This window comes from Myotis myotis, unplaced genomic scaffold, assembly GCF_014108235.1.
Source record: "Myotis myotis isolate mMyoMyo1 unplaced genomic scaffold, mMyoMyo1.p scaffold_m19_p_9, whole genome shotgun sequence".
NCBI classification, from domain to species: Eukaryota; Metazoa; Chordata; class Mammalia; order Chiroptera; family Vespertilionidae; genus Myotis; species Myotis myotis.
This window is the reverse complement of record NW_023416401.1, coordinates 445,926-468,982: the sequence shown is the minus strand read 5'-3', so window position 1 is coordinate 468,982 and position 23,057 is coordinate 445,926. Positions and strand designations below refer to the sequence as shown.

At 54.0% G+C, this 23,057-nt stretch overlaps 1 protein-coding gene across 4 annotated transcripts in view; it reads right to left on the bottom strand.

Moving 5' to 3' along the window:
- LAMA3 (laminin subunit alpha 3) overlaps positions 1-23,057 on the bottom strand; it is a 148,641-nt gene that overhangs the window by 29,480 nt on the left and 96,104 nt on the right. For 3 of the 4 annotated variants that reach the window (XM_036321714.1, XM_036321713.1, XM_036321712.1), the window contains exons 37-52: positions 19,272-19,385; positions 17,378-17,487; positions 13,936-14,016; positions 12,497-12,600; positions 11,136-11,186; positions 9,998-10,149; positions 8,184-8,294; positions 7,956-8,067; positions 7,357-7,524; positions 6,208-6,404; positions 4,719-4,835; positions 3,966-4,120; positions 3,545-3,686; positions 2,826-2,928; positions 651-767; positions 386-565 (exon numbers count right to left, since the gene is read on the bottom strand). In XM_036321714.1, coding sequence (XP_036177607.1) covers positions 386-565; positions 651-767; positions 2,826-2,928; positions 3,545-3,686; positions 3,966-4,120; positions 4,719-4,835; positions 6,208-6,404; positions 7,357-7,524; positions 7,956-8,067; positions 8,184-8,294; positions 9,998-10,149; positions 11,136-11,186; positions 12,497-12,600; positions 13,936-14,016; positions 17,378-17,487; positions 19,272-19,385 — 2,014 coding nt within the window. Of the gene's footprint in view, positions 1-385; positions 566-650; positions 768-2,825; positions 2,929-3,544; positions 3,687-3,965; positions 4,121-4,718; positions 4,836-6,207; positions 6,405-7,356; positions 7,525-7,955; positions 8,068-8,183; positions 8,295-9,997; positions 10,150-11,135; positions 11,187-12,496; positions 12,601-13,935; positions 14,017-17,377; positions 17,488-19,271; positions 19,386-21,880; positions 22,156-23,057 lie in introns of those variants that run through there. The other variant, XM_036321715.1, reaches the window with a different exon arrangement.

Below are 23,057 nucleotides of genomic sequence, written 5' to 3'. Positions count from 1 at the left end.
TTTGGGTCCCAGTGTCGAACAGGACGACGCCCGTATCTTTTCTAAACACGTCAGGGACTTTATTCTGCAGCCACATGTCAAACCATCTCTCTCGACCACTTTAGGGAAAATACATCTTGGTTTTCTAACCCTGAAGCTCAATCATGATTCAGGGACCTCCCCCTCTCCTCTATAAAAGGGGAATCCGCAGCAGTGTTAACGGGTCCTGCCCGGTCCTTCTAATGCACAGAGCACCTCCTGCCTGTACTTTTTGAATTAGTTTTTCGAAACTGTGTTCTCATGTTTTAATGTCTAAGATCGTACTTGATCAGGGAGGAACTTAAAGTGACCAGAGCACAGGACGGGGAGACCACGGATCGCCTCCCTGGCCCCGAACGCCCGGCACCTGAGCTGTCCGCGTCGGTGAGCGCCTGGTTGAAGTCTTCGCTGAGGGTGCTCCCGTAGGCGTCCTTAATCCTCCCCACGTCCTCCTGGATGGGGTGCAGCCCCCCCAGGACCGCGTCTGTGATGTCGTTGGCACTTCTGACCATGCTCCGGGCGCTGCTGATCATGCCGTCGATGCCATCTAACGCACAGAGACAGGGAGGGTGATGTCTGAGACGCCCAGCAGGAGCGGCTGGGCGGGGGGTGGGGGCTCAGGGCACACGGACCTCTCGTCATCCCACGAAGGTCCTCGCGGAAGGTGGTGACATTGGCGTGCATCGTCCCTTTCTGAACCGTCATCATTTTCAAAGTTTGCTGGAGGTTGTTCAGAGCCGGACTGATTTCTAAAGCGAAATGGAGCACGAAGAGGCAGTTACTCTGTGAAGTTTGATCCCTGAGGGTGTCAGTGGCCCTGAGGTAGCTGGGGTTGGCACAGCGTGGAGCAGACCTGCATGTAAGGGGTCCCCCACAGATGCCACCACGTGTGCCTAGACCCCCGGCTCCGGGTCCTCTGGTGAGAGAGGCAGGAGCAGGTCGAGGCCGCGGTCCAGCTCCTGGGAAATCCGCATGCAGAGAGGGAGAGGCTTGAACCCCTGAGGGCTTCTCTCCACGCTGTCAGGACAGACGGCCCTGCTTCGGGAGGAGGGGCCCCGTCCCAGCACAAAGTGCCAAGTCTGACACTGGTCGGGGCTTAATGCTAGTGCATATTTATTTTATTTCTTAAAAAATATTTTTATTGATTTCAGAGAGGGAGGGAGGGAGGGAGGGAGGGAGAGAGAGAGAGAGAGAGAGAGAGAGAGAGAGAGAGAGAGAAACATCAATGATGAGAGAGACATGGATTGGCTGCTTCCTGCAGGCCCCCCACTGGGGATGGAGCCCACAACCCATGCATGTGCCCTTGACTGGACTCGAACCCAGAACCCTTCAGCCTGCAGGCCGACGCTCTATCCATTGAGCAAAACCGGCCAGGACACTAGTATATATTTATTGAATGAATGAATGACTGTGAGGAGTGAACAGCTGAATGCAGAATGCAGGCAGGAGGCCTCTTCAGGCTCAGAGAGTGAGACAGGCATGCTACACCCCAGCCTTGTGCCAGCAAACACACACGTGGGCACTGCTTGTTCCTGCTCATTTCCAAACCGAAAATGAGCTACATTTAGAGAATCCCGTTGAAGGGAACAGCGTTCACAGACACTCCTAGGGGGTAAGATTGCCATGTGGGGTCGGGGAAAATGACCAGGGAATGTTTTAAGATCAAACTGATGGTGGGTGACGGCTTAAGTGATGGCTCTAGGGCTGGTGTAAACAGCAATGTAGACAAAAAGCATACCATCTCTCTTGCACTTAAAGCTAAAACAACAACGAAAAACTCAGAGATACGGAGAGTAGGCTGGTGGTTGCCAGAGGTGGGGGTGGGGGGTGGGAGAAACGGATGAAGGGGTCAAATGGTGAAAAAGGGTAAATAAATGAAGCTGGTAGAAAACAAAAAGAAAAAAGGAACAGTGTGCTCAGCAGCCTAAGCCTGTTTAAACCCTGACCCTCACTTCTTAGCTCACATTTCATAGGGAGCAGATGTCACACAAAAACATGTTAATTCTTGAAATTTGCTAGGCAAATGATTACATGTCAATACATATTTTTTGTATTTTATTTTTCAGGCACTTAATTTTTAAAGATGAAAGAAAGAGAAAGTTGCTGGCAGAAGCCACCATCACTCTGCAAGGACTCAGGGGCAGAGGGGGGCCCTGGGCCTTCAGGTGGCTGCTGGCCACGAGTGACCATCAGGGACCAGAGGAAATCGAGACAGCGTTTTCAGAACGCAGGAGTTTGGTGACTTTGAGACGCATTAAATAAAAGGAAATGTTTCAATGATAAAATCTAAGTGAAAACTCTCACGCTTCCCAGGGGCAGTGGCTTTGATGTGTTTAATTGCTAAGAGTCAGGACTTAAATTCTGAGGCAGCTCCTCAATGACGTGGAATATCTTCACCTTAAATAGGAAACCAGCATGTGGGAAGGGGAGGGGGTCCCTAGGGGGAGGGGGGCGTCTGTAATACTCTCAACAGTGAAGGTAAATTAAAAAGAAGAAACCAGCTCTGCACACGCCTCTACGCTATGTGGGTTCCCAGTGCCATGGCCACAGTGGGTTAACGTCAGTAGCCCCCAAAGGCCAGGCCTAAACAGGCTTGTCGCCCTCAAGGTTCACCTGTAGTCATGAGGCTCTAGTTACGTCAGTTCACGCTGGAATACTGGGCAGGAACACCAAGTCTACAAACAGACCCTGGCTCACCCACCTGCCCCGGCGCTGGGATTCAGGGGGCCTTTCCGGGCTGCCTCTCCCGCCCCCAGAGGAGTATAATCCAGCCCCCGATGGTACCCTGATCCCCCTCACCCCAATACCTCGCTGCAGCTTGCTCTGTGTCGTCTGGGCTTCGGTTAACAGCGCGTCGCTGTCGGAGCTCAGGGTTCTGGCTTTGGATGGAAGGTCTTCCTTTATCACGGTCTGAAAGCCAAGCGTGAGTCAGCTGAAGCAGGTGGCACAGCTCAGGAAGCCCCATCTTCCATCTTTACAGAATGAGGCTTGATGGTGAAGAGGAGGTTTAAAAAGACTCTTCCTTAAGGGAGAGAGTCAGGGGCCTTGGTGGACCCGTGGTGTGGGGAAGCGGGCCATCTCGGTGACGTGCTGATGGCACACATACTAACGACACACCTAGCACGCCTGTCACCTGTGCCCACTGTCCCTGGTACAGCTCCCTCCACAGCAGCCGAGGACAGACTGAGCTGCCTTTAGGTTTCAGTCTTGGGAGATGAAAGCCTTCGACCTTCTAGTAAGGCCTGTCCCTACTTCTTTGGTGTTTAACAGCTTGTTCTACTAGTAAGTTCTAAATTAAAGTAATAATTATATATCGATCTACATCTGTATCTACATCTATATCTATATCTACCTCTCTCATCTCTATCTCTATCTCTATCTCTCTCTATCTCATCTCCATCTCCACCTCCACCTCCTCTGTGTCTCCATCTCTATCTATCTATTCCTTGGTGCACAGAGAAGGAAATGGAAAGCCGTCATCTAGGGAGAGCACCTAGAAAAGGTGCCCGTGCAGGCAGGTGCCCACCTGGAGTGCAGACTCAGAGGCGCTGGACGCCTTGTCAGCCGCGTCCTCGGCCGCCTTGATGGCGTGGAGGATGTTCTCATAGGCGGTGGCCGCGTCCACTGCACAGCGCACCAGCTCGTCGGCGCTGGCGTTCCGCTGGATCCTGGAGGGAGCGCGGTGCTCAGCAGCGCCCCCTGCCCGTGCCGACCCCCATGCACCTGCTAAGTGGACACCTGGGACCTGGGTCCTGCAGCTCTCACACCTCCCCTCTGTCCTCCACGCCCCCCCCCCCCCACTCCCGCTCTGCACCTGGAACCAGCCCCTGTTGTAGGAGGGATTGGACCGGGACTGGGCCTGCCCTCCACCCTGTTCTGGAGGCCCAGCCCGCCCAGGGGGGTTTCACCCCAACCCAGCAGGTCCTCACATGGGGGCCCACACTCACTCCTCCAGCTGCTTGGCCAGCTCCTGCAAGGCCTGCGCATGTGCCTCCGCCCGTGCCACCAGCGCCGCGTTGCCGGCCGATGCGGAGAGCGCGCCCACTTTGTCCTTGAGCTCCCGGCTCGCTTTGCTCACCGTGGCCGCGAGGTTTTTATAGTCCTGTTTCCCGAGTGAACACAGACAAGCCATTTAGCACCGAACGTGCGTGCATTTCCTGAGCGCTGCCCTAAGTGGCACGTCCCACGAAGCCACAGGAAGAAACGTGCTTTCTAAGCCCCTTCCCTCCCCAGTCATCCTAGGGCATTAGTGGCGCTCGCACACTCGCCCATTTGAGCATTTTCCTTGCGGGGGTGTCCCCGCTGGTGAATTTTGTAACCGCGCTGTTACCACTGGCGTAAAGTCGTACTAAACGAAACACTTTTTGTCTGATTTGCAAATAGCGATCATAAGATACATTTCCGAAATGCCATCTGTATCAGTCCCAGTGTTTTCTGCTAACAAGGGTCGCTTGGCATTTTGAAAGTGCGTTTCAAAATGATGAAATTATGCAAGCAGCATCTGCTCGTGGCAGACAATACGAATGGATGGGGAGAACACGCCATCCACCCCACCGCCCGGGGCACCCTCCTGGCATGGTGGCCTATCTCCTCCCCACTGATGCCACGTCCTGGAGAGAAGCAGGCCGGCCCGCCCAGCGCTCCCCTGCCCTGTGGCTTCGGTGGTTTCCGATGTCTCTAGAGAAGGTGTGCTGCCTCACCTCCTGGCTCTTCTCCATCAGCTGCAGCAGGACGTTGGTCTGCAGTAACGAGGCGTCGGCCGCGGCCAGCGACTTGGTGAACTCGCTCTGCAGGGAGTTCATTTCTCTCACTTGTCTCTGGGGAGAATGAAGAGAGGATTGGCGGGAGCGCAGACTATGTCGTCAGCAGGCGCAGGCCTGCTCCTGGAGACCAGCACAGGAGCAATCTCAGTCAGAATGCGTCCTGGGACGTAAGACGTCTCGTCCCGGGAACTAAGAAGGAGAGACACTGTTCTCCCTATGGCGGCACCGTTCCCTCAGGCCAGAGAAACAGCAGTTACCATTCTGACCCGGGTTTCTACACGGGGGCCTCTCAGGCCTGGAGGACAGGGAACTAAGCTCTGAGTGTGGAGAAGAATGAGGGATTTTCAACGTTATAGGTATGTGTTCCTCACTCCCATGTATGCACAATAGCTGGCACAGCGAATTTGAATATTATATATAATTCACCAGTTCTTTGTAGGACTTGTTATATATTTGATGTCAGAGAGGAAGGGAGAGAGAGAAACATCAATGATGGGAGTGAATCATTGATCAGCTGTCTCCTGCACGCCCCACACTGGGGATCGAGCCCGCAATCAGGGCATGTGCCCCAACCAGAATCGAACTGTGACCTCCTGGTTCATAGGTCAACCCTCAACCACTGAGCCATGCCGGCCGGGAACCAAGTTCTTTTTGGAATCAGTCCTATGCTGTTCCACTCAGGTCTCCCTGTCCTTTCCTAACCTCTCTCGCTCCTGTTGCTGGTTTCGCACACAACGCTCACCACTGGGAACGTGCTTGACAGCATCGCGGACCCACAGTCCTGCCCAATCAGCTCCAGATGAGGCCTGTGTTCCATTTACTCCCAGAAAAGCAGGTCATGGTTTAACATGCCCTTGCTGGTGAGTGTGACCATGATGTTCACGCATCTGACAGAAGTTACTTAAAACACATTATGTACGCCCGGCCGGCGTGGCTCAGGGTTGTGCATCACTCTCAGAACCGGAGGTCACGGTTGATTCCGGGTCAGGGCACAGTGTGGGCGTGCAGGAGGCAGCTGATCAATGGTTCTCTCTCATCATTGATGTTCTCACTCTCTCCTCCCTTCCTCTCTGAAGTCAATAAAAATATATTTAAATAAACATACTATATACTTTGAATGAATAACAGTATGAGTTTAGTTTCTCATCTACTCGGTAACATTATTCCTTTAGGACTCTGGCAGCCGGGGTGGGGTGGGGGGTGCTCTCCTTTCTCTGTGGTTTAAGTTCAGAATCTTTTCTGGCAACTGAGGAGTTCTGCACTTGATGCCTTAATGCCTCGTTCCTGCTTGATTAGAGGGTTCCCCACGCAGAGAGGTGCTACAGACTAGATGCACAGACAGTCCTGGCTATGCCATTTAATCCACAAGAGAGCCGTCACCCTCCTCCTTCCCTAGTGACCATGGGCAGATGCCGTTGGGACTCACCTGGATGGACTCCAAAGCCCGCTCACTGTCCTGGTTGAGGCCAGTGGCCTTCCTGGCCTGGGCGGCCGCCTCCTGCAGTGCGGCCCTGAGGCCTGAGAGTCTGGCCTCGTAGTCATTTAAGGAGTCCCGGATGCTCTGAGCAAGCCCACTGTGCTCCCCCGGGCGGGTGTCCAGCCAGCTCCTCACCCGGTGCAGCACTGAAACACACACAACAGGAGATGTGCCCACGGCCGCTACGCTGCAGAGGTTGCAGAGGAGAACTGAGCTTCTAAACACGTCATGGCCCTCCTCGAATCTGCGAGGGGACGGGAAGGGAGCTGACACGCAGGCAGCACCTGCTCTGTTGTCGTACCCATTGCCTCACTAACGTTTGTGCTCATCACGTGAAACAGGAGTGACTCATCCTCATGTTTCCCATAAGGACACGGAGACTCTGGGAGACGGGGCGATGACCCAGGAGTGCACGGCCGGCCACGCGGGACCAGACGAAGTCTGCAGAGTCCTCAGCACGTGCCCCTCCCGCCTCCGTGCCGGCTCCTTGCAGGTCAAGGCCAGGCTAATTTTAACATTTAAACAGCACAGACGCTGAAAGAAAGCTGCTACTGCCTGTGGTGGTGATCAATGAGCCAGGGATAACTTTATTTTCCTAGAGAATGATGAACGGCATCTGAAAAAATATGCTCCACACTAATATTTCTCAGTTTTCAGCTAACGAGGCATTTCCCCTAATTAAATTAAAACGTTAGGTATGTTCCGTTCACATCTACTATGTCCAATTTTTGTTTTTGCAATAATAATGCTAATATCCGTTAGTAATTCAAACCCTGATGGGGGTGGGGTGACCCTTCAAAAATGATACGAGAAAGTTGGGAGGAGCTGGAGGAGAGAAGAATGGACATGCAGTAAAATGGAGCAGGGTGTCCGCATCTACGATCTTAGGAGGGGACCCCTTTCTGCCTGATGGTGAGATGTTACCTTCCACCTCCTCTCAGGGGTGTGGACAGCTGCCCTTTCACCCCAGGCTGCTCTAACGTGACAGACCCGGAAGCTAGACCCTCCGCTTGGTTCTGGGGACTCGGTCTTGCACTTGGCACCTTGGATTTCAAAGGGATCAGAATGGGCGGGTGTAAGAGTGGGGGACGCCCTTACGCAGCTGCGCCTCTCGTTTCTCAGCCTCTGCGTCTCTCAGGTTCCTTGCAAAGTCGCGGCCCCTCAGCTCCTTCAGCATGCGCTGGGCGTCGGCCAGCTTCCTGGGGAACTCGCCGGGGGGCAGGGTGTGTCCTCCTGGGTCTGCCCCCGAGACCTGCCTCAGCAGGACTGGAGAACAGCAAGGAGGGTCAGACTGGGCGTCTGGGCTCCAGCAGACGACGTACAACAGGTAGGCATTTTTTAGGGTTCATATTAGATTTTTAAACATTTTTAAATTGATTTTTAGAGAGAACGGAAGGGAGAGGGACAGAGAGAAACATCAATGAGAGAGAAACACCGTCCACCAGCTGCTCCTGCACGCCCCCCACTGAGGATCAAGCCCACAACTCGGGCCTGTGCCCAGACGGGGATTGAGCCGTGACCTCCTGGTTCATAGGTCGACGCTCACCACTGAGCCGCACGCTCGGCAGTGTTAGTTGTTTCATTATCACTGTAGGGTCTTCCTCATGATGTTCAGCTTAAAGGAAAACCTTTCCGAGTGCAGACACAGGTTAAGTAACAAAACCGTTAACGGGTCATCGGACTGAGTCACTGCTTACCGTGCACATTGCGGACGACATTTTTAATCTTTGTGTCCAGCTCTTTGGCGCTTTGGGCTGTCCGATCAAGGCTGTTATAGAACGTTTGTGCTTTTCTGGAGTTTATTTGCACCTACATGAAAAAATAAATGGATGAGCAACAAACTACGTTAATGGGGGGTGGGGGGTGAATTAACAATATTTTGAAAGTGCAAACAAAAAGGTAATGTTATTGACCTAACACATTACCTTTTCTTGCAAAGTGTCAAATTCACGATTCAGATGACCGAGTTCCTGTTCCAAGCCATCCACCTTTGAGCCTTGGTTTGAAACGGCAGAGCGGTAGTTGAGCAGCTGGTTCTGAAAGTCAATCACAGAGTGGATCTTACTTTAAGCAGAAATTTGGGTTAAGTCCTATCAACTTGGTAAACCTGGTGATGACATGAAAGGCTCATTAGCAAGACCAATGCTGGTTCCGCAGGAAGAAACATGGTTCTTTGAAATAGGCTGCATGAAGAACCTACTTTCTTTTTTAAATTTTTTTATTGATTTCAGAGAGGAAGGTGGGGGAGAAGGAGAGAGAGAGAGAGAGAAACATCAATGATGAGAGAGAATAACTGAGAGAAACACCGTCCATCAGCTGCCTCCTGCACGTCCCACACTGGGGATCAAGCCCACAATCCGGGCATGTGCCCTGACCGGGAGTCGAACCGTGACCTCCTGGTTCATAGGTTGACACTCAACCATTGAGCCTCGTCGGCCGGGCAAGAACCTACTTTCTGATATAAATTGTGACACGGCTCTATAATAAAAATGGCAACGTTTAAAAAGTGAAAGGATAAGAGATACTTTGCTTGAATGAATAACCTATAGAAATGAGAGTGACACCACTTACCTGATGTATTAATTTCCAGATTCTATAATACATTCAGCTGCTTGTAACCTATTGTTACCTTATAATATGAGAGCAGGGCCCGGGGCTACTTTATTGAAGGGACCCTGAGAGGCAAAGCTGGTAGAGCAATAGGGGAACCCAGGCTGAGAGACCGACGCCCTCGTCTTACAAATGAGGCAAAGGAAGCCAGGGAAGGTGGGCGGCTGGTCCATGCCAGGGCTGCAGAGCCCACAAGGCTTCCCTGGAAACGTCATTAAACATTTAAAGAAGAGTTAACAACAATTTTACACAAATCTGTTTTTGAATCTTCTCAATGCAAGAAGACTGTATGAGAAAAATAGCCCAGACACATTCAGGAAGTCAGGAATGTCCACTTGGAAGTGCTACTTTTGTGTGTTTACTAATATGTTCCATCAGTAACAATGTGTTAGTCTACGTGAAATAAGTCAGAAAGAGAAGGCAAATACTGTATGGCTCCACTTATATGTGGAATCTAAAACACAAAACAAATGAACAAATAAAACAAAAGAGAAAGGGGCTCGTGGATACACAGAACAAAGAGATGACTGCCAGAGGGGGTGATGGGGGGGAGGGGGGACAGAAAAGGTGAAGGGGAGTAAAGGTTAAAAACTTTCATTTATATTGCCCGGCCGGCGTGGCTTAGTTGCTGAGCGTCGACCTATGAACCCAGAGGTCACGGTTCGATTCCTGGTCAGGCCACATGCCTGGGTTGTGGGCTCGATCCCCAGAGTGGGGCGTGCAGGAGGCAGCTGACCCATGGTTCTCTCTCCTCATTGATGTTTCTCTCTCTCCCCCTCTCCCTTCCTCTCTGAAATCAATAAAAATATATATTTTTTAAAAAAACACAACAACTTCCATTTATAGAATAAGTAGGTCCTGGAAGTCACAGACAGCACGGAGAAAACGGTCAATACGCTGTCCCAGCTCTGTGGTGACAGAGGCGACCAGACCTGCCGTGGCGATTGCTGTGTCACCCACACGAAGCTACGACAACACCCAGGCACCTGCACCTCCATGAGGAGCCCACCTCCATCGGGAGCAGAGGCAGGAGGGGAGCCGACCTCCTTCCTGCTTGGGGACCGTCACTCAGGAGCATCTGCTCCCCCGGATCTCACCCCCAGCGTCCGCCGGGCCCCAGGCTGCTCACCCGCAGGTCCTTGGTCTGGGTCTCCAGGAGCCCCATCTGCTGCCACGTGCCCGCACTGGCGCTCAGCCCCTGCAGCTGCGACTTGACGAGGTGGAGCTCGTCCTGCAGGGCGGCCAGGTCGTTCAGGAGGGTCACCACGCAGCTGCCGCAGTCTGTGGGGCCACAACCAAAGGCAAGTGTTCTGCAGGCTGGGCCACAGGCGTGCAAACAGGCCCGAGGGCTACACAGACCAGTTAACAGGCCCTGGACCAACAGGCAAACATCACAGCCCTAGACCCCCTCGGGGGACGCAGACTCTGAAAGGGGAGGCCTCTAGGCAGGCTGCGTCTTAGAAAGAAGTGGGGTGGGGGGAGGTGGGAATGGTACCAGCGCCCAGTTATAAGATACGGGAGTCCTGGCGATGTAAGGTGTAGCGCGGTGACTAGAGTTAACGATACTCTCGCATAGTTGAAAGTTGCTAAAAGTGTAGAAGTTTTCATCACAGGAAAACAGATTTCTATGTAAGATGATGGATGTTAACTAAACTCCTTGTGATAATTTTACTGTGTGTGTGTGTGTGTGTGTGTGTGTGTATACACCAAATCATTGTGTTGTACACCTTAAACCAGTGGTTGGCAAACTGCGGCCCCTTGAGTGTGGCTCTTCCACAAAATACCACGTGTGGGCGCGCACGTACAGTGCAATTGAAATTTCGTGGCCACACTCAAGGGGCCAAAGAGACGCATGTGGCTCGAGAGCCGCAGTTTGCCGACCACTGCCTTAAATGAATACAATGTTGTGTTAATTATATATCAATAAAACTGGAAAGAAAGAAAAAATGGTGAGTCTGTGTAAATTGTTGCTTATTTTATATGAGGGAACAATATTTCGTTATTTATTGCTATTCACCAGGCTTGTGATAAGAGATTTAGAAGAATTTCTCCCACAGCCCTAGTGAGGTTGACCTAGTTATGATGTCCATTTTGCAAACGATGACTTGGAGAAGTTGGGTCACCTGCCCAGGTCATACCGCTGTGGACAGAGGCTGGACTTGGCCTTAAGTAGCCCTCCTGCCCCCTCCTCCTGTTGGTCCCAACAGGGGCTCAGGTCTCTCAAGAAGGAACGCACAGCTGGGGGGAGAGGCGCTTTCTTCACTCACCGTCACATTCCTCGCCGGGGCCGCCGTCACTGGGCTCTTGGCTGAGGCAGTCTGAGGGGGGGGATGGCCAAAGGAGACAGTGTCACGCGCACATCATCACCTCTTCCTGACGGCTTTCGGAAGAGCTGGTTTGCAAGGTTTTAGCCTCCACACTACCCGCCGCCACGGCTCCGCCCGCTCCCTCCCACCCCCGCCGCGTGGGGAGCTTTCTCGTCTCCCGCCCCCTCGCTGTAGGAACTTCGCTTTGGCCTCTGGTTTTACAGTTGGTTTCTTCCCTAGGAAACAGCATCTACTCTTATAAATTAAACTCCTCATCGTTAGTGCGGCGTCCCCTTCATGTGACAGCCTCCTGTACCCCATCCCAGGGCGTCCGCGAACACAGGGACGCGGCCCTGAGGCGTGGAAATGACACTCGTTCTAGACGGACAATGATCCATCTACTCTGCGTTCCTCTGGGAACAATCCCGGGACCAGGGTCTGGTCCGTGACTGTCGGGAGAGACGGGACCTCGGGTTTGCAGATGATGAAGTGGAGGCTTGGAGAGTCAGGTCACCTGCCCAAGGCCACACAGCTCTGGGCTGACAGAGGCTGGACTTGACCTTAAATAGCCCCCCTCCCGCCACCTCCCTGGCACGTCTCGGGGCCTTCTCCTCGGAAATCACACTCGTATTCTGTCAGACAAGGAAGAGGGCGGCCTCCCTCTTCTTCCAAGTCCTTCCTAAGGACCAGGCTCATTCCCAGGGGCCACCTTGTCCTTGGCAAGTAACCCATCGTAGACGCCCCTCGAGAACAGATGGCCCTGGAGAAAGAGCACCTGACTGCGCCAGACGCAGAACGCGATGCGACCACTACTCATGAAACAGAGGTCCTAGCAAAGCCATCAGAACTGAGGTAACATTGGCTGCAACTCATGGACATGGACAAGTGCGGGATTGCAGGGGGTGGGGGGGATGGGTGGAGGTGGAAGAGGGCATAGAGGGGGAAAATAAAGTAAAACAAAAATTTAAAAAATGAGTTGAAAACAATTTACTTTTTTCGATCCCTGGTCAGGGTATATACAAGAAGTAACCAATGAATGTTTAGTAAGTGGATAAACAAATGGGTATTTCTCTCTCTTCCTCTCTCTCTGAAAGCAATACATTTTTTTAAAGCTGCATTTAAAAACCATTTACTTACAGCAACCTACTCGAAATAAGTTATCCACCAGCGGGAAATGCCGCCTGGGCATTCCACCGGGTGTCGAAGTAAAGGGCCGTTTGTCAGCTGGGGCACTACGCTTCCTGACAGCGCTGACTGGGGCTCCTCACCGCTCCTCTGCCCCGGCCTGAACAGGCAGGTAACAGGGTACCAGTGGCTCTTACCTCCGGTCAGGGGGTCACAGCTGCCCAGATGGCTGTTATCACAGCTGCAAGGCTGGCAGCTACCTCCCAACTTCTGGGGATTCCCGAAGTATCCTGGCGCACACCTGTGCCAAGTACAGAAGAGGAGGAACATGCAAAGAGCTCAGCATTGCTCCCTCCCACTTCCTGCTCCAGCCCCGCCTGGGCTGTGGCACCCCAGCAGAGGACGGCTCAGTGGGTTTTCAGGAATGTGTGTCTATGGCTTGAATGGGAATGTGAGAGTGGGGTGCAGGCAGAGACGCTGCCTTCCTCCTGGGCCCCCAGGAGGGCGAGCCCTCAGGGACCCCTATCGCCAGACAGCAGGTGAGCAACATGCACAAGGAGCCAGACACGCTATTATCATGAATACGCACTGACCTGGGAGGGATTACCAGTGGGCACTGGCTGACATGGGAAGGTACTGCTAATATACCATTAGGTGAGAAAACAAGTCAAAGCAGAAGGAAAGAGAGGGGCTACAAGAAGGCCGGCGCCTGCAGAAAGGCTGTGAGCACAGACAGCAGCTTTTCTCTGTGGTTTTCTGAGGGAGGACGGACGTGAGTAGGACTGTCAGGCCTCAGCCAGGTGTGGACAGAGGCCAGAGAGAGTGTGGTGGGCCTCCTCGGTTCCCTGCTCACCTGCATGACATCACCTTTATAATAAATATGTATTGATTTTAAGATAAAGTCATTTTAAATTTAAAAGCACGGTGTCCGTATGATGCGGCTGTTACACGGTTTCTTTTCCAAATATGTGTGCACTACCTTCCCAGCCAGCTTCCAAGTGCCTTCCGCTGCCCTCACAGTGCTCGGCTGTGCCGGCGTGTCGCTAACCCTAAAGCACTGCGTGGGGATGTAGAGTGCGTGTGCATGTGCGTGCGTGCGTGTGTGTGTAGGGGTGTCTAGGGCTGTGGGGATGTGTGTGCATGTCGGAGTATGTGTGTGTGTACAGGCAGGTAGGGATGTGTGTGGGGTAGGGGTGTGCATATGTAGGGGCAGAGGATGTAGGGATGAACTTAGGTGGAGGTGGGGGATGTAGGGATATGTGTGGGAGGAGGATGCAGGGATGTGGAGGGGAAGAGGTATATGGGAATATGAAGGGAAGGAGTATATAGGGGTGTGCAAGGGGTAGGAGTATGTAGGGGTGCATGTTGGGGAGCACATAGGACTATGGCCTATTGGACCTTATTCTCAAGTTTCTGAACAGTGTACACACAGGAAAGGGAAGGAAGGAAGTTAATGATTTGTTAAGTGAGCGTCTTGTATTTTTCCCAAGACCTTTTTCCAGCCTCAGGGAAACCACAGCCCCACCCACCTCTGAGCTGGGACCAGGCAGAGCCCTGCCCACAGCCAGGTGCCTGCAGGAACCCCCCGCAGGGCCCCCCCACCTGCAGGCTGGCGGGGGGCAGAGGCAGCACCCACCTTTCGCACTGCGCTCCCGTGTAGCCAGGTTTGCAGGAACACTGCACGCTGCTCCCCGTCACAACGCAGGCCGTGGCGAAGCTTGAAGGAGACAGAACAAAGGCCGGTGAGAGTGGCATCCAGGGGCTCCGGGCTCATTCCTTTTGGCCACAAGGAGGCAGCGACAGGGGCCAAGGGGCTGCTGCTTTGCTGAAGAACGTGCCTCCCACGGAGACGTGCAGAGACAATGGGGGACTCGTTCAGCCGCCGCCGGGCACATTTCGGTGAATAGGGACCAAAGGCGTTTGTTTGTTCTGTTTGGGCCTGAACTCCTTCCCCTAAGATGAGCAAAGCAGCTCACTGTGGGTGAGACGATTACAACAGCGTTTTCCCAGAAATAACAAGGAAGGCATCCAACAAGTCTGGGCGGAGCAGAACACAGAGCTCTGGTTCTTAGGAAAACGTTCTCCGCGTTTATTCTAGTTCTTTTACATCAGCACTTGGCCTTCTGGGGGAAAGCGGTGAAGGGGCCGGCCCGGAGCCCAGGGCACTGAGGCAGGAGCGTGGGGCCCCTTCGGGCTGTTTCCCAGGCCAAGTTGTAGGATTCTCATTTCCCTTCTTTTAGTTCTCAACTGGCGTACATTTGAGAAGCTTTTTAAAATATGTACACGTTTTATTGATTTCTGAGAGGAAAGGAGAGGGAGAGAGAGAAACATCAATGATGGGAGAGAATCACTGATCAGCTGCCTCCTGCATGCCCCCCACCCTGGCCTTTGCCCTGACCGGGAATTGAACCATGACCTTCTGGTTCATAGGTCAATGCTCAACCACTGAGCCACGCCGGCTGAGCTGAAAAGCTTAAAGAAAAATAATAATAAAAAAGATCATGAAAAAAACCCCTTGAGAAATGTCTATCTCTGTGCTTTGAACATTCCGCTGTGTAAGTCTGAGGGAAATGACTCGATTTACCATTTGCTGGTAAAAAAAAAATAATAATAATCTATAATAATAAAGGAGTAATATGCTAATTAGACCGCATAGCCAAACGACCTTCTGGACGTCCTTCCAGATGGCCTTCCGGATGAAGCCTTGGCTGCGAGGGCCGAGTCCCTTGCATGATTTTGTGCACTGGGCCTCTAGCAATAATAATAAAAATCTTATTTGGGAGCTTCTCTCGGCCGGCAGTGAGCCACAGCTCCAAGGGACCGTCGGAAATCCGCCAGCGGCACCCATCCTGCTGGAGGAGACTGGGTATGGCTGGGCCATCGGCCGATGCACTCACGGAAGATGAAAGCTTCCTCCATCGCATGGGAACCCGCCGCCTCCACCCCCTCCAGCCTCTGCTCCAACAAGTCTGGGCGGGGCGGGACGGATCTCCCGGCTGCTCAGCGGCAGGACCAGGCAGGCTCGCGGAGCACCCAGGCCACAGCCAGCCACGCAGGAGCCTTCCCACAGGCACCACAGGACAGGCACTGGGGCCCACGCTTCTCTGCTGCTCAGTGGACACCATCAGCCTGGGGCCCACACTGTCTGAGGCCTGGTCCTGCTGGCTCTTTACTTTTAATTAAAAGTATTTCTATTGATTTCAGAGAGGAAGGGAGAGGGAGAGACATAGAAGAGATGAGAGAGAGAGAGAGAGGACCCAAAGCCGGGAGGCATGGACTGACTGACACACCTCCATGTGGGGTTGGAGGTATGAGAAGCAATAACCAAAGAGCTTACATACTTACAGGCACAGCCCATGGGCATGGGCAATAGGGTGGTAAGGACCTGGGGGGTGAGCAGGGGCTGGGAGGAGGGGGGTAAAAAAGGGGGGAAAATGGGAGACATCTGTAATCCTACCAACAATAAAAATATATTTAAAAAATAAAGTTTTTGAAAGAAATTTTTAAAAATGATGAATCATTAATAGGCTGCCTCCTGCACATCCCCAACTGGGGATCAAGCCCACAATCCAGGCATGTGCCCTGACCAGGAATCGAACCCTGACCTCCTGGTTCAGAGGTGGATGCTCAACCCCTGAGCCACAGAGGCCAGGCTCTTCCTGACTTTATTGCTTTTCTTAGTAACTGTTCTAGTTTTCCCTGGACCCACAGTGACCATGCGCAGTGAGCAAGAATGTGACCAGGTGCCCAGAGCTTTCTACCTACATAACCCTGGGCCACAGTGGATCCGAGTGACAGCCCAGAGCACACCACACTGAAGGGGTCAGACGGTCCTGTGCTTCCATGCCTGAACCCTGCCCGCCAGCCGCGTCTCCTGGCCCCTCTCCCACACCCACTGCAGCCACTGCTGCCCTTTCCCTGCCCAGGGACACATCCCCGCGGGGCTTTCTCTTCTGTTCTCTCCTGGCCTGGGACCCGTGTTGCTAAGATACGGTCGTGGCTACTCCAGCTCAGCATTCACTGGTCCCTGCCCACAGACTCCAGAACCCCTCCCAGCGCCCTCTCTGAAAGGCCTGCGCATCACCACTAGCTGCGTAACCCTCTGCCCGAGTGCACTTTTTACTCATTTGTGCGTGTTTACCGAGTGTGACAACTCCCCCTGCACCTTCCCCAGGTACAGCTTCATGAGAGCGCTGTGTGGGTCTCCTCGACTGCAGGTCCCCTGGCACCTAGAGAAGGTACTGGGTGCTCCAGAAATACTTGCGCAGCCCTACTGTGTGGCTCAGTGGATAGGCGTCGGCCTGCGGACTAAAGGGTCCCAGGTTCCATTCCTGGGCACAGGCCCAGGAGGTGGGCGATCAATGATTTTTTCTCATCACTGATGTTTATCTCTCTCTCTCTCTCCCACTCTCCCTTCCTCCCTGAAATCAATAAAAAATCCTATATAATAAAAGGGTAATATGCAAATCGACCAAACAGTGGAATGACCAGTCGCTATGATGTGCACTGACCACCAGGGGCAGATGCTCAGCCAGAAGCTGGCTCATGGCTGGTGAGCGCAGTGGTGACAGCGGGAGCCTCTCCTGCCTCCGTGTCAGTTGGACATCCCCCGAGGGCTCCTGGGCTGCGGAAGGACGCAGGCCGGGCTGAGGGGACCCCCCTCCCCTCAGTGCACGAATGTCATGCCTGGGCCTCTAGTAAATAAATAAATAAATAAATAGCCTCAGTCACGGAACAAACAGCAAAAGGAGAGAGGAAAAGGGAAAACCCTGAAGCGTACGCTCGCAAAGACTTTGTTTTGTTTTCTGGTTTGCACGTTTTGTTTGTTCTTTTTTATGCGACTGCTTTACTGAGAGACCTCACAGAGCACGCAGGTGGCCCAGGTAACGGTACCATTAACGGCTGTTAGTGTACCTCTGAACCAGGTAACTGTACCATTAACGGCTGTTAGTGTCGCCACGGGATTGGGCCACCATCACCACACTCAGCTGCAGAACCTTTTCATCACCCCCAAAGCAGCACCATGTCCCACTGCCCCCCCCAGTCCCAGCCACCCAGCCACTGCCTGTCCCCGGTACCTGTTGGTGTGCGGGCACGGGCAGGCGCTGCAGGAGCCCTGGATGGCGTTGCCGTAGTAACCGTCCTGGCAGCGCTCGCAGTGCTCCCCGGCCGTGTGGTGCTGGCAGTTCTGGGGACAGACAGACGGCACAGTGAGCCGCAGCCGATCGCACGGGGGACTGTGGAGACCGCGGCCACCCTCGTCGCGCAGATCGTCACCACGTCCTCGTTCTCCGCAGGGTGTGGCACTTGTGCTAACCGCAGCGTTCCCGTCTGCCCCGCCACTGCTGGTGCTGGAGAGGGTGTGCGGCCCTTCCACCCCTACTTGGGGTTTGGTGCTGGGGTGCGGTGGGGTGACCGGCTGGTTCAGGTCCATTGCATAGCTGTGGGTCTTGACTAAGTTCCGCTCTCCCTGAGCCTCAGCGCTCTCCATACATCAACTTTACTGCTGTGTGATTTACATACAGCTCCACTTTTCTTAAAATGTGCAGCTAGGATAATGCCCACTTTCCAAGCTTGCTGGGAGCGTTTCTAAAAATACAATAGAGCAGCCCAGCTGGCGTGGCTCCGTGGTTGCGCATTCTGACCTGTGAACCGGGAGGTCAGGGTTCGATTCCCGTCAGGGCACATGCCTGGGTTGCAGGCTTGATCACCAGTGTGGGGTGTGCAGGAGGCAGCCGATCAATGATTCTCTCTCATCACTGGTGTTTCTCTCTTTCCCTCTCCCTTCTTCTCTGAAATCAATAAAAATAGATATTAAAAAAAAATACAGGGCCCTAGCCAGTTTGGCTCAGTGGATAGAGCGTCGGCCTGTGGACTCAAGGGTCCCAGGTTCGATTCCAGTCAAGGGCATGTACCTGGGTTGCGGGCACATCCCCAGTGGGGCGTGTGCAGGAGGCAGCTGATCGATGTTTCTCTCTCATCGATGTTTCTAACGCTCTATCCCTCTCCCTTCCTCTCTGTAAAAAATCAATAAAATATATTTTAAAACAATACAGGAAAAGGTCCCTGAGAATCTATTGTCTACAGGAGAACTTTCTACAATATTCCAGAAGACTGTTTTCCGGTGGATGAGCCACGGACGGCAGGGACGGCTCGCCTGTGTCTCCTGTTCCCATTTGCATCAGCCCTGGGGGGCTTGTGCTTGACTGTGTGCACACCGCCCCCTTCTTACATCTCCTCCCCCCCCCCAGCCTCCTCCTGAGCTGCTCTCCTCTGCCGGCCACGCCCTCCACAGCCTCCCGCTGCCCCAACAAAACAGGAGCCCACGGGGAAGACTTCAATCTATTAGGTCCTCACAAGAGTTAAGTCCAGGACCCTTGCATTCATATCATTTAATGGCCCGGCTGGTGTGGCTCAGAGGTTGAGCATCGACCTATGAACCAGGCGGTCACGGTTCGATTCCACGTCAGGGCATGTGCCTGGGTTGCAGGCTTGATCCCCAGTGTGGGACGTGCAGGGGGCAGCCTATCAGTGATTCTCTCTCATCATGGATGTTTCTTTTTCTTTTTAAGTCTTTATTCCGCTTTTCCCCCATTGATCTAGCCTGCCCCTGCCCCAGGCCCTCACCACCCTACTGCCCGTGCCGTGAGTTATGCACACATGCACACACACATTCTTAGGTTGATCTCTTCTATCCCCCTCCCCCTCTCCCTTCCTCTCTCTGAAAGCAATAAAACTATATTTAAAAAATCACTTAATGAAGCAGAGGTTTAGAAGCGAAGGTGTTAACGTGGAGGAGGGGGAGGGGTGAGGTCCTCGGACTCGTCTCTCGGGCCTCCTGCACGTGCACAGCCCCGCTGCCTGGGGTGTAGGATGTGACAGTGGATGTCCCGGGCCCAGCGGGTGGGGTGGGGGTGGGGGAAGGACAACACAGATGGCCTGCTGGCAGCGTCACAGCGTCCATGTACTCACGATGCATGTTCCAGAGCCGTCCTGGCATCGATGCGAGTGTCCATTGCAATTGCAGGGCACACACCGGCCGGTATACAAGCCTTTGTTGTCCCGATAGTATCCGGGGCTGCAGCCCTATTTTTCAAACAAAGTGTTCAGTCAGAACGGGGAAAATTATTCTCCAAAGCACGCGACCGTTCTAACAGACAAGCCTCGCTTCTTAAATCTTCTCCCCTTGGTCTATGTGTGGATGTCACTCAAACACCGGCCTGTCCACCTGCTTTCTTCTTTGTCTGTTGGGCTCTGTTTTGTTCCTGGGCCCTGGGGGAGGGGGGTGCCCTGGGGGAGTGTGTTTGTGCCCGAGCTGGGGACGGGGGGAATCCCAAGAAGGGAAGTTGGAGGGTGGGTGTGGACCTGCTTCCTCTCCTTCTCACGCCAGCTGTTTCCAGGGGGAGGGGATGGGGGCGGAGGTGAAGGTGCAAAGGGGATGAGGACCTCAGTCCTTCGTGGGGAGGATTCTAAGCAAATCCCTTCAAGTTCAAGTTCTTTTTTTAAATTTTTTTTATTGATTTTTTTTACAGAGAGGAAGGGAGAAGGATAGAGAGTTAGAATCATCGATGAGAGAGAAATATTGATCAGCTGCCTCCTGCACACCCCCCACTGGGGATGTGCCAGCAACCAAGATACGTGCCCTTGACCAGAACCGAACCTGGGACCCCTCAGTCCGCAGGCCGATGCTCTATCCACTGAGCCAAACCGGTCAGGGCAAGTTTAAGTTCTTTGGTAGCCATTCCCTCTCCAGGTATGGATTTGGGCAGGTGGGTGAGGCCGTGTGGGGGGGGAGGGGAGGGGGTCTTCACTGGGACCCACACAACTGGGGCAGGACTGTGGGATCGAGCTCCTGCCCTCAGGAGCTACAGGCAGCAGGGGGAGCAGCGGGGAGCGTGCCCGGTTCCCACAGAACTGGCAGGGATAGCGGGGCTGACTGTGCGCAAAGCCAGCTCAGGCAGCCCCTCCCTGCTCCCGCTCCACAGCGCTGACCACTCTGTCCCCCGTGCACTGTCTCTCCCAGGGCACACAGCCGGCACTCTGCACACGGGTGAAAAGAATGACCCTTTTAGTGAAGTCGTCTACTTTAAAGAGGTATTCTAGTTAAGGACGCCCCCGATAAAGAGAAGCAACTACTCCTACACCAGCCCCTAAACATGATTTAGATTTCTGCCTTTAAGTCAAATTCCAGGCACTTCCGTTCCTTTGCAGAGAGAACCAGTGCCTGGCTAACGCCAACAGTGCCCCCCGCACCCCTCCCGGCCTCCCAGGTGCCCTCTCCTCAAAGCACCAGGAAATGTAATCTTTCAAGATAAAGGTCTTTTGTCCAATTCCCTCTCAACAGCCCCTATGTCTTCAGACTCTGAAACTACCGCCCAGGGACACCTGGATGTGAACTGGCCACCCTGACCCGTCCGTGGCCACAAGCTCTCTCCCGGTCGGTGGGGGCGGCGGGACCTCCTGCACTGCCCGTCTGGAACATGCCCGTGGCTGCAGGGAGCTTCTTCCACAGTGACCCGCGAAGCCACACTGTGCACAGATCGAGACCGCAGCTTCCAATGTACTTTTCCCTCCAGCTGCCAGGAACCCAGCTTAGCCAAGGAGCCGCTGCAGGAAACGAGGTTCCTTCAGCTGCGCTATGAACGGGCTTGCCCGAAGGATCGAAGTATGAAAGGAATGCTCTTCAGCCAAAAGCACCACCGAGATTCCATCGAACGGAATTCAGCCGACCAGGGTCTGGTCGCCTCTGCAAGCCAGTCATCGCGGCTCATCAGGGGTGAGGACCGGTAATTATCACCACCTGTCACCTCTCACACACACAGTGATCACATTGGCTAAGGAACAAATTATCCAATAAAGAGGTACAGCAGGTTCGTTTGCAACAACATCACCAAGTAAAAGCCTCAATTGGACGCTCTGTGGGGGAGGGCAGGCGACCCTGGTTAGAGGTAAGTCATTCACACTGATCTGCTCAGTGACAGTGAGTGTCCTGAGATGTGACTTCAGGAAAGGGGCTTTGTGGCTCATCATTTCTCAAATGATAATTTCCAGGGTAACTTTCCCGAGGACAGCGGAGGCTCCCACGGCTATTCAGCAGCCGGAGGATCATGGCTGTGAGGCTCCGCGCAACGCCCAGGACGTGGAGAGAGAAGTGAATGTGTGAGCTCAAGCCCTCGCTGAGCTGCCTGGTCCGTGTGGTACCAACATCTTAAAACAGGGACTTCGCTGACCCTGATGGCTGCCTTCGCGGGTCATTTTCTTCCGAGCAGAACTGGAAAGCCGATGGGCTCCGGGCTCTTTTGTCTTGAGGCTCAGGTTACTCTCAAAAGGGCTCGTTTCACAGCTTCTAACCTCCCACAAGTGTTCAAACCCTCAGCTGCCTGGCACTTCCAGGGGGGCTGGTGTTTGTAGGGTGTGTGGCTAGCCTGCCAGGCCCTGCAGCAAACACGCCAGTCCAGGGGAGGGGAGGCCGCCGGCCCCGCCCCAGCCCCCCTTTACCCACTCACACCCTAAGGAAGTTAAGACGCCACAAAGCTGGGACCCCTCCCCAGCCCCACGCCAAAACGTAAAGGGGACGTTACCTGGCTGGGTTTGAACTCCACAAAGCCTGCTTGCTGGCTGCTTTGACCAGGAGGCTGAAGAAACGCCACCCTTTGCTGCTGGGCACCGTACCCCAGACACTGCCCCAGGGCCGCCCCGAAGATCCACAGCCACCCCACGCTCCGGGCCGACCACCTCACTGCTGGGGGCATCCTGGTCCCTGGGCGTCCGCTGACTGCACACCAGCCTGTGCCCTGCCTCTTATACCAACCCTTCCTGCCGGGGCCAGGCCGCCTGACTCAGGTGAGGCGGGCTGTCTGCGGCGGGAGGCCCCACCTGTACCTGCACCCATGAGTCAGCCTGGGGAGAGCACCGTGAGCCGCTCTGCAGAGCAGCCGCTCTGTAATCCCTGCCAGGCGGGGCGGGCACCACCTTCCACCCACCTGGCCTCAGACGGGCGGGCAGCCCAGCCAGGAGCAGCTGTAAATCACAGGCTGAGTCACGGAGGCCACGCCCAGACGGGAGGGAGGAGGCCACAATCCCAGGCTCCACTCCTTCCCTGGAGCTACGCATTTCAGTCAGCCGCTGGAGAGGAGGAGAGGGATGTGGGAGGGGGGGCCCTGTGGGCTACATGGCAGGAGACAGGAGCCCCAAACATGCAGATAATACACTTTAGATTAAAAAACAAGGACTCCTAGGCGCCGGTCCCCGTGAGGTGTCCCGCCCTCGAGGGCTGAGAAGCGAAGGGTGTCTGCGGGGCGCACAGGACAACTGTTTCCTGACAACGGTACCAACATTGTGATTTCTCCTCTTGCTTAGGAACAGAGCAGACTGACAGCCTGAGGTGTGTAGTCGCTTCATTTTAGAGGACACTTTTTAAAAATGTATTTTTATTGACTGCAGAGAGGAAGGGAGGAAAGAGACAGAAACATCCATGATGAGAGAGCATCACTGACCAGCTGCCTCCTGCACGCCCCCCACTGGGGATGGCGCCCACAACCCGGGCCTGTGCCCTGACCGGGAATCGAACCATGACCTCCTGGTTCATAGGTCAATGCTCAGCCACTGAGCCACACCAGCCGGGCTGAGGGCACGTTTTAATCCCATAAGGACAAGTCCAGTCGACTGGGCCTCAAGCGAGGACCTGCTGCGAGTGGGAAAAGGGGACTCTGATGTCCCCACGAAGGATTGGGATGTACTTGGACTTAACTCTGCAGG